At 36.0% G+C, this 11,524-nt stretch overlaps 1 protein-coding gene across 3 annotated transcripts in view; it reads right to left on the reverse strand.

Annotated features, from left to right (window-relative positions):
- Nucleotides 1–294: 294 nt before the first annotated feature.
- Nucleotides 295–11,524, reverse strand: part of kcnc2 (potassium voltage-gated channel, Shaw-related subfamily, member 2) — a 35,332-nt gene continuing 24,102 nt past the window's right edge. The window contains exons 2-5 of one of the 3 annotated variants that reach the window (XM_043236160.1): nucleotides 9,814–10,744; nucleotides 7,786–7,956; nucleotides 5,075–5,164; nucleotides 3,092–3,211 (exon numbers count right to left, since the gene is read on the reverse strand). In XM_043236160.1, coding sequence (XP_043092095.1) covers nucleotides 5,103–5,164; nucleotides 7,786–7,956; nucleotides 9,814–10,744 — 1,164 coding nt within the window. In that variant the 3' untranslated portion in view covers nucleotides 3,092–3,211; nucleotides 5,075–5,102. Of the gene's footprint in view, nucleotides 3,212–5,074; nucleotides 5,165–5,885; nucleotides 6,167–7,785; nucleotides 7,957–9,813; nucleotides 10,745–11,524 lie in introns of those variants that run through there. The other 2 variants (XM_043236159.1, XM_043236161.1) reach the window with 2 other exon arrangements.

Genomic DNA, 11,524 nt, shown 5'->3' on the forward strand with positions numbered 1-11,524 from the left:
TTGAGAGCACTGTAAACCTGTAATCTGAATTTATATCTTGTATTTTAGACTCTTCCCTGAAACGTTACAATTCTGACTTTACATCTTGCAGTTCTTACTTAACAAAAAAAGTCACAATTGTGAGATAAAAAGCCCAGTTTACCTTTTATTTTTTTTCTTTCACGGCGGAAACAGGCTTCCATTGAAACATCTGAGGCAAAGTTGAAAGAACTGTTATGAAAGAGCAGCATCTGAGAAACATCATTCTCCTCTGGGCAGTCCAGGGCGATTTTAAACAGAAAGAAAAGAAAGCTGTTTGTTTTTTTTTACAAGGTTAATATGTTTATCCGACTGTCTCACATTGCATTGAACTGTACATATTCTTCAGACGCAGTCTTTACATTTTGACCATGGGTCTTTGCATGCACTACAAAAGGCCGACAAATGACTCCACAATACATGTTCAAAACTCCAATCACTGAAACATAAAAACACCCCAGATTCACAGTCTGCACAGAGTGGACATACAGATACACCATGGGACTGACAATGAGACTCATCAAGAGACACAAAAATACAAGATCTAAGTTCAAAAATATATATATATATACCTTTACATTTTTGTCATATATATTTGAAACGGTGCCCTGACTTCTTAAAGCAGCAGATAATATTAACATGAAGAATACTATCCTCTTAAGTTCTGTGGGTGGTGGGAAACACACACACACACACACACACACACACACACACACACACACACACACAAAACTGTCAAGAACTTGTCTAGCCCGCATTTAACCCAAAATCCAACATATATGTGTGTGTATATATATTGCATATAGAAAATGATGCTAATTTTGACCAATAAGGTTATAGTGACTATTTTATTAAATCACATTTTACCATATATTCTTATTTTTTTAATTGTAATAATATTTCCAATTTGTTCTGTATTTATGATCAAATAAATGCAGCCTTGGAGAACTTTCTTTAAAAAAATCTTATTTGTATGGTGCTCTGTCTATATATTTATTTTTTGTCGTAGCCTATATAATATTCAGGACTTTTAGCGCTGCTTTCATTTAATAATCAAAAAAAATATTGTAATTGCGCACATTAAATACAACGTCAAAATGCAAAACAGAAATACCGATCCTAAAATAGGCTTCATTTTCTTTATGCTAAATCAAATTGATTCAAGTTTTCTTTTGATTTTGCAGTGAAACGTGACCTGGACGTGTTCTTGACGGGTTTCATGAAATGCCTGCATGCGCACACACACTCACGCACACACACTCGCACACACACTCTCTAATGTGACAGCTCTAATCTCTCCATGGCTGAAGGAAAAGAAAGGTTCTAATTAGAGCGAAAGTGTCCGTGCCGCACTTGTGTTTTCAGAGGCTCTGCTGCGGCGTCTGTCACGGACTGAACTGAAATCACAGTGTGAATCGGTGCAGCTTTGTTTCACATCATTATTGCACATCACATCTGATTGTTGCACTGGGCGAATTTTCCAAGAAACGGGGATGAGAAAGAGAACTGCGAAAATCAACACACATTCAAAGACCGCAAGACATTCAAGACGAGGTTTTGTGGCTTCGTTATCTGCTCATTTACAATAAAACCTGACCAAAAAAACATTTTAGAAGATACACACATTAAAAAACATTTTAGGTATAAATGGTAAAATTCCTTCAAATATTTTAGCTTGATGTGGGACTCGGCCAATGGTGCAGAGTTGAGATCAACGCAGCTGTGCAAATGAAAGCAGAGGGATTATTTCAAAATGTGCTTTGAAGCCATTTCATGAGGTCTGTAAAGCACTAGTTCAGCCCAAAATGAAATTTTAATGAAAATGTTCTAACCCTTAGGCCATCTAAGATGTAGACGAGTTTGTTTCTTCGTCAGATTTGGAGAAATGCATTTTTCCATCACTTTCCTCTGCAGTGAATGGGTGCCGTCAGAACGAGCCGATAAAAACATCGCGATCTGGAAAAGACACAAGCTTTAACTTCGAACTTTTACTCTTGACCAAAAATACGAATCCAAATCAAGGTAACAGCTGAAGATTATAAAAACACTTTTTTTTTGTGTAATTTATAAAAATGTTTCTTAAGATGTTCGTAACGTTGTTTGAATGTCTAATGGTAATATTCTAAGAACGTAGAAAAGTCCAAGTTTTCTTGTTACAATTATAACGTTGTTTCAAAGTTACAAAAACGTTCATCGAGTGTAAGTTACATTACAAGGACGCTCTGAGAATGTTGTTCAACGCTATAAGAATGCATATGAGTCCATTACATTCTATAAACATTACTTTAAATATGTCATCCACAACAATTCCGCTCATGAAAAGGCCCATCTCCTGTCTTGATTTGAAGGTAAAATGCCACGAGCTGTTAACTGGTTGACTGGAGTGGTGTGGATTATCAGCTGTTTGGACCCTCGTTCTGACGGCACCCATTCACTGCAGAGGAAAGTGAGGGAATGCTCTGATGAAGACACAAACTCATCTACACCTTGGATGGGTAAAAGTTCATTTCTGGCTGAACTATTCCTTTAAATGTGCCATTTGAGAACAACATCCCACATACAAACACACACACACACACACACACACACACACACTCACAGACAACAATGAATCCACCAGAGATACTAGAGCAAATAAAAAGCATAAACGACTGAAGGTCACATTTATTAAACTTATCATGTTTACTCTCTCTCTACTCTGTTTAGTATATTCGATACACTAATACTTCATTTTTAAACACTTGTGCCTCTACACATCTTAATACACTTATTGCAACGACAGAGGCCTTGGAAGGGGTTCGAGGGGTGTTTGATTTGCTACCTGACACAGAGGGGAAGCCACAGGTGGATGTGTGTCCTTTATACAGATGCAACATTAAACGGAGAGCCAACTCGTTTTAAGCAGGAAAAGTTTCACTATCCATATCGTGGTTTTTTTTGTGCCGACTGGCTTCAGTCTTTATCCACACCGAAAAAAAAAAAAAAAAAAAAAAGCGGGAAAATCCACAGGTCGTGAGCAGTTCAAGTGAGGTTTCTGTTCACAGAGAGTCCGCTTCAGAACCGTCCAATCACAGGCTTATTCTATTCCAGACCGTCCAATCCAATTCATCAAATCCATCTGAGTCTCTGCTGGCCCCGCCTTCCCCGTCTCTGGCCGATATAAACTGTACGTCAGCCAGAGGTGATACAGTAGCTGCGAACGCAATAACATCCCATGCATCAGTGTTACGTCACAAAAGGGTCAACATTTGCCTTTTCTTTTTTAAAAAGAAGCATTTCTTTAAAAAAAACTAATCAACTGAACATAATACACTGCACGTCTTAACAGGTGAATCTCATGAATAATATCTAGGTCAAATTTCACCCCAAAATAAAAAATATTTAGCATAAAAAGTGAAATTAATTAGAGCTAATCAAATCAGAGAAAGATTTTCATTTTAATTATTTTTTGTACCGAATATGAAAAACATACAAAAATACAATAGAATTGAGTAATGAGATTTTATGTATTACATGTAGTTCAAGAAAATGCAAAAAAGTTTTTATTATTATTATTAATTATGGTTCAGTATTGCGTGTCTTTACTATCACACAAAAGATTTATAATATTTTTCATTTCCTCTTTTAAAATAAAGCAAAATATATTGCTTTCACTATTTCTTAACAAGTGAATCCTATTGATATATTCTGGGTCAAATAGCACGAATGAAACAGTAAATTAAATTGGCATTGTGACATGAACTTTGAATCTTTGTATCTAATCTGTAATAAAACGCACTTGTGAAAATGTGACGATGCAATTTCTTTTGATTTTGGGCAGAAATTTGACTGACCCTGACATCATACACCTCTAAACACACACATATATTCAGTGATGTAGAGCCACACACACACACACACACACACACACACACACACACACAGAGCAGACAGCGTTTGTTCAGGTAACACACTGCACAGGGTGTGGACACAAAGTGCTAAATGAAGTTTTATGCCGAGGATGCGTGACACAAAATCTCCCTACACCAGTTGCTTAGCAACCGTCCCTTCCAGATTCACTCACATGATGCTCAGGACAAACCTCTGAATTAGCATTAGCTACAAACACACAAGACACGTATGAATGACACACAGGTCAGAGGATGCAGATGAATGACTCGGGTGACGTGAGCTGTCGGTTTGTAGTTAATAATGAAAGATGGAAGATTTTCAATAAGTTATGACTATGAATGTTTCTGGCGTGGATAGAAATACTCATTGATGCATTTACAGTTTACATCAACAGAGTGAGCTCAAATCAACATGAGAACATGAGAACAACCAAACACACATTCCAGTCATAACGATTTAGAAAATCTTATTTAATTATTCGTAATTATTCAACCCCTCCAATTAAAAAAACGGCTCTAACTAGGTAATGTCTGCTTTCGTTTTCTGTTCTCTTCATATATTATTTAGATCTTTTAAAGAGATTTTATTCATTAACTACTACATTCTACAAAATGTCTACATTAAAGGAACTGTTATTATTGTCATTAACAATATCCTTTTCAAAACAAAAAATAGGCTGTTTTTTGCAAAATATTTTTTTGAAAGAGATCAAAAACTTATACCCAAATTACAGTCCTATTAAATGGAGCCAGTTAACACTTTGTACATAAATATATATAATTTCTAAAATATACAATAAAATGACAAAAGATTTAACCAAAGTAAAAAAAAAAAAAAAAAAAAAAATAGGAAACAATTCAAATGAAAAATAAAAAAGAAAATGAATAAAAAATTATAGGAACTAAAAAAATAAATAAATAATTTTGAAATGTTAACTAAAAAATTTAAATTAAAAATATAAAAAGCTAGCTAATAAAAAAGACAATACAACAAAATAACTAAAAATAAAATTAAATATTAATAAAAATGCAACGGTGTTTCATGTTGACTTGAACTCTTCTCTAGAAACAGTCCTTAAGAATCAGCAGCATCTGAGATCAAAGTCGGCCAATCAGAGTCATTCTCTCTCCCCAGTGACATCACACAGCACGAGGGCGTCTGTTACCTGTGAGTCTCGCAAGCCTCGTCTCCCTTTAAGACAGAGCGTTCGCCTCTGCTCGCCTGAGCCTCGTGAACACAACCTCTGAGCAGTTATCTGTGAGTACAACCAGTGCAACGAGACAGAAGTCATGCGTCCAGCGCACACACACACACACACACACACACACACACTGCTGCAAGCTTCCTCAACTCTTCCTCAATTAATGCTTAATACAAGACAGTCACATTAAATGGCCCAATTTTGCAAAAAAAAAAAAAAAAAAAGTTCAGAAAGAAAGCATGACGAAAATGCGAACAGTGTATATTTTAATATTAATATATGATAACATAATATTAATATTATTATTAATTATTATTTACAATTATTTCAATTTAAATTGTGGTAATAATGTGTTATGGTAGTAATTTAATAATAATAACATATACTTAAAATAAAAATAGTGAAATAATTGGTAATAATTTGTCAAAAAAAACTGTAATACACTACTGTATTTCACTACTGTAATATAGTGGTTATTAAAAATGTACATTTTGAAATATTGCATCATGGTAGTACTTTATGAAAAACATAAAATCTCAATCTTGTTTCTCTAATACAATATATATTTCAAATGAAACCAGTTATTAGGCATTATATAGTCATTAAAAAATAAATATATATGTATTTTTATTTTAATTATTAATTGAATTAACAAATTACTTTTTACTTTAAATTGTAAAGTTATTATGAATTAAGGTAATAACTGATATAACTGAATAACTTAAAACTGATTTGTTTTAACACTAAGAATAACAGGAATTACACAGAAAATGTCTTTTAAATTAAATGTGTTTAATTGAAATGTCACAATGCAAAACTAAGCTCAATTTTCATTAAGCAAAATATATTTCTCTATAACAATTTTGTGAGATTTACCTCAGTATTTCTTTACAATACTTTCTTTACAAACTTCACCATATCACTCTATATATAGTTATGTACAGTACATCATAATGGCTCTATCCCGCCCACAGAAGGCGGGGTCACTGAGAGTGGGGCGTGGCCTTGGCAGGGGAGCTGTAGGGAGAGGTCACTGGAGAGAGACGCTGTCAAAACCTTCAGACGCAACATGAAGAGCACAGAACACACAAAACACACATGAGACGGAGTGAGACGTGACACATGCGTGCACACACTCACACACACACACACACACGTCACATTCTCTGCGTCCAGCCAGCAGAACCATCAAGACGCCTGGAAGACCAATCTGAAATGTTCTTGGTTTTGTTTTGATGGCTGAACACGGTTTGTGAGTAAATCATGAGAATCTCAGCTGATCAATCAGTTCCTAAACAAATTACTACAACTCCTTCAGAAGACTTAAACACATCCCAGTTATGATGATGATAATGATGATGATGATGATGATGATGATGATGATATTCAAGGGGATGATGATGAAAAAGGTATGATATGAATTAAATATTTCAACAAAAGCCAGTCTGGATATATATATATATATATATATATATATATATATATATATATATATATATATATATATATATATATATTTTTTTTTATATTTTTTTTTTTTTTTTTTACTCATCTAAATATTTTGCATAAATAATATAATTTTTGGTAAAATATACACTTTAATGATAATTGATCATTATTATCAATTATAATAAAATATAAATAAAATAAAACAAGATAAGATAAAACAAGATAAAACAATGTCCCTAACATATTAAAGCCGCTGTCCTGATGCTTAAGATAAATATACAAAAAAATAAATAAATGCACAAACAATCAAAGACAAAATTGCATGTGTGAACTGACAGGCATTCAAGAAGAGTAACCTTCTAATGGCCTTTGGCTCTGCTTGTGCTGAAGGACGGCAGGCTGTGACAGAGCTTGACCTTACAAACACACACGTTTAACCTCCCAGCAGGGTTATTAGCCAGGGTTATTGTGTGTGTGTGTGTGTGTGTGTGTGTGTGTGTGTGTGTGTGTGATAGCCTCAGGCGATCAACATCTGCCCGGCTACAGGGTCACGCTGGGTAATAGTTCAGTCACATTAGCTGAAACAATTCAACATGCAAACCAAAACAAGGAGCAAACTAACGGGAGATGCATGGGTAGGAGAGCAAAGTAAAGAGTGAGAAAAACAGACATGCAATATAAAATCTCTAATTTAAATTAAAAAGTAATTACGCATCATGATAAAAAAAAAAAAAAAAAAAATTTTTGGTAAATGAACCAAAATTTTTTAAATGAACAACAATTGTGTATCATACTTAAATTTTAAATGAACAAGCAATTGTGTATCATAGCAGTAAAAAAAGTTTAACCGTGCATCATAGCAATAATTTACATAAAAACTAAATCAAATTTTCACGACCGTAACACAATATATAATTTAAATTTAAATTGAGAAAACTATGAATAAGGGTAGCAATTTATGTAAAAAAAAAATATATACATTTAAATACTGTTATACAATACACATTTAAAACTTAAATATTAGTAATTATGTAATTAAGTAATTATGCGTCATGGTAGTAATTTATGTTTTAAAAAAAAAAACTTGGGTGACGCTCTAGCGGTGACGGCAGCTAGAGACCATCATAAACCGTTTCCATCCCTGAGTGAATGTGAGTAGATGAAGTAATGGCCGATGGGTTTTGCTGGTGTGGCGAGCGGAGAGCTGTGATTGGTGGATCAGGTACCTGTTTTGCGGATGGCTGCGTCTGCCGAGCAGGTGTAGTCGCTGGCGGCCAGCAGGAAGCAGGTGCCTTCGGTGTGACGGTCCTGTTCTCGAGCGCTGGACAGTCGCATCGGGATCCGCTCCTCCGGAGACATGGTGATGTCACTTCCTGCGCTGCAGTCGGCAGACAGCACTGGTGGGAGACGGTGAGAAAGCACAGCTGCTTATTTGGGACACAGACGGAGTTGAGAGGTCAAACGCAGGATGGAAATAGGAGGGAAACTGGGTCGAACGAGTGAGTCGTCAGAAGATAGAGGGACCAAACTAATGATCCCCACGAGAAGAACAGCTTAAAAACATCCTGATAATATCATCTGTGAGGGAGGAGACGGAAATTAAAACAATAGGCAATGGGAAATTGTGCTTCTCTGAGTTTTGAAAAAGAGCTTGAAAGCAAGATCTTTAAATGTGTAACATCACAACAATTTACTTGATGCATCATTGACTGACATCCATCACAATAAAAACTTCTTAACTGATTACACTGGTATTTTAATAGTCATACTATTATAATGTATATTATAATACATAATATATTACAGTATTATATTTTTTTATATTTTAATTGAGGTTTTACTTTCTGCTTGCATTATTATTTCAGTCATTATGATTTATCCTTTTAACTTTTTTATTTTGTTAATATAGTATTTATTCTGGATTTAAATAAATAAATAAATATATATATAGCATTGTACCATGAGCAACACTGATCATGAAAACACTTTAATAAACTGAAACCATTTTTAATAGTTTTAGATTTAGTTAACATTATCAACACGGATCATGAGAAGACAGTGATGACTTAAAGGTCAGTAAGCGCTGTGTAACGGGACTGATTTTAATCTGATTTCACACGGTGGTGGGAAAACTCTGGGTGACTGGGAAAAAATGGGAAAAAAGGGAAGAAAAAAAAAACATTTTCATCTTTCTCTCGCAAAGACATATTTTTACTAAATGCAATGTTTCTCAGTGGAACGCAAAAGATTTAAATAACATTTTTCCTTCCACCCTGAATGTATCCCTCTATCATGTCCCTTAAGGGGCTCCGTAGATATCTGATTGTGATCAAAAACATTTTAAGGCCTAATTTTCCATCATTTTCCAAGTCATTGCCCCTGAAAGCGTGTAAATGACCAGCACATGCCTGCACGCTGTCTCTTTCTCACTATTATATCAGACTGAAACACAGCCCATCTCCTCGCACCCTTATCTCCGTGGCAACAGGCGATCTGCACTAGATCTGCCACCTCTCCCGCTCAGATCTCCAAGAAATATCAGCTTCAGCCAGGAAATTCAAACCCTAAATCATAACTCCATGCAGTAGATATTAGATATAATTCAGTCAAAATGAAACAGGCCAAACTCATGCTGCTCAAACCCTCCTTCCCGCTCATTTTCAATTCAAAAACAATGACGCCATTGACAGCTTACGTCATTGGCTAATGTGTGTCATGTGATTGATTTTTTGGTAGTTTTTCATTTAAATTTTCATTTCCACGCATTTGGCAGACATCTAGCATATAACATACAGCACAGCTGAGCTACATAAATGCTAAACTCTAAACTACCCATTAGGTAGTCATTTCTACCAAGGTTAGAAATTTAAAGCGATAGTTCCCCAAAAAATTTAATCTTCGTCCTCATTTCATTCCAAACCCAAAAGACTGGTTAATCTTTGATGCACAAATTAAGATATTTTTTTAATGATGCTATTCTGCGTTTGTGAGCTTTTAACGCTCCAAAAGCAGCACCTAGTGGCAAAGAATGAATTAGCATTTTCATTCAGAACAGTGTGAAAACACCAACAAGTGAGTGGCAATATGCTAATGTCTCACTTTGCCATTAGTTATAAACACGACTTTGAGATTTCTCAAACTTTGCAGGATGTTTTCATTCACTTGAAGCGGTGTTACACGCTACAAAAAGTCCACTACGACAACTCAAGCTTTTCATCAACACGAAGCATGTTTTCCCGCGTGCAGTCTCTCACCTGAGCGGTGGCGCTCCAGTCCTCGGCTCTGACCCAAACACAGCTCGCCCTGAGTGCTGTTGCAGGCCGTGCTCAGGTCCGTCTTGCAGTAGGACGGCGATCCGGTCTGCACCGCCTGAGGGATGTGCTTCTTCCTCTTCTTAGGCAGCTTCTGCTTGGCCATGGCGAGCGAGTAGTACATGCCGAAGTTGTTGACGATGACGGGCACGGGCATAGCTATGGTCAGGACTCCGGCGAGGGCGCAGAGCGCGCCCACCACCATGCCCGACCACGTCTGAGGGTACATGTCTCCGTAGCCCAGAGTGGTCATGGTGACCACGGCCCACCAGAAGCCGATGGGGATGTTCTTGAACATGGTGTGGTGGCTGGCCGTCGGGTCGTTGGGGCTGGCCCCGATCCGCTCGGCGTAGTAGATCATGGTGGCGAAGATGAGGACGCCCAGCGCGAGGAAGATGATGAGCAGCAGGAACTCGTTGGTGCTCGCCCGCAGGGTGTGTCCCAACACGCGCAGGCCCACGAAGTGCCGCGTCAGCTTGAAGATCCTCAAGATACGCACGAAGCGGACCACGCGCAAGAAGCCCAGGACGTCTTTGGCGGCTTTGGAGGAGAGCCCGCTCAAGCCCACCTCCAGGTAAAAGGGCAGAATGGCCACGAAGTCTATGATGTTCAGGATGCTCTTGACGAACTCCAGCTTGTCCGGGCTGAAGGTGACGCGCACCAGGAACTCAAAGGTGAACCACAGCACGCAGACGCCCTCCACGTAGGTGAGCGCCGGGTCCGTCTCGATCTCGTACTGCTGGCTGAAGTCCGTGAACGAGTCGTTGCGGAAGGAGTCCGTCTTGTTGATGACCGTGTTGAAGGCCTCGTGCGTCTCCAAGCAGAAGGTGGTTATGGAGACCAGGATGAAGAACAGGGAGGCGAAAGCGATGAACTGGAAGAGAAACAAGCAGAGATAGCATTTAGCATTTGTCCTTGTACTTTTATCTGTGAATTGTAGCTATTTGGGACGACCGGTATGTTTTCATTATTTAGTAGCATTTTAATATTGCAAAATTGCTCATTTATATATGCATTATATTGTAGATTTGTTTGTTTTGATATTACAGTTCTGTTATATTCTATTTATTTGAAATCATACACATTATCCATATATTATACATAGCATATTTGATATATCTAAAGTAAATGAGCAACAAAAATCTAGTTTAATAATAAAAATGTATGATTTATGAATATTATAAAATGCAAAAAGATTTTTTTTTTTAATATTTAATTTAACAATATATTTAAATCTTTATCAAATTCAAATATTTATATATGCATTATGCTATAGGTTCTAGTTTATATAATATTTATAAAATATATTTATAATACTGAAATTATTTGAAAGCAAACAAGCATACTTTACATAATAAAACACAAACAAGAACATAACCAGTTTTTATATCTACGTATGTTTTGTATATTAACAATTCTATATTATATGTAACATTATAAATATTTAAAATCTGAAGAATTATATATACAAAATATAAAATGGCAAATATTTTGTATTTTAAAAAGACATATTTTACAACATTAAATTATATTTATTCATATTTAATAAAATGTAAATATATTTATAGGATTGTACATTTTTCTATATAATCAACAATATTATTTATGCAATGTTAATTATTTGAAATTATACAAATAATGACGAATAATACAA

Source organism: Puntigrus tetrazona, chromosome 4, assembly GCF_018831695.1.
Source record: "Puntigrus tetrazona isolate hp1 chromosome 4, ASM1883169v1, whole genome shotgun sequence".
NCBI lineage: Eukaryota > Metazoa > Chordata > Actinopteri > Cypriniformes > Cyprinidae > Puntigrus > Puntigrus tetrazona.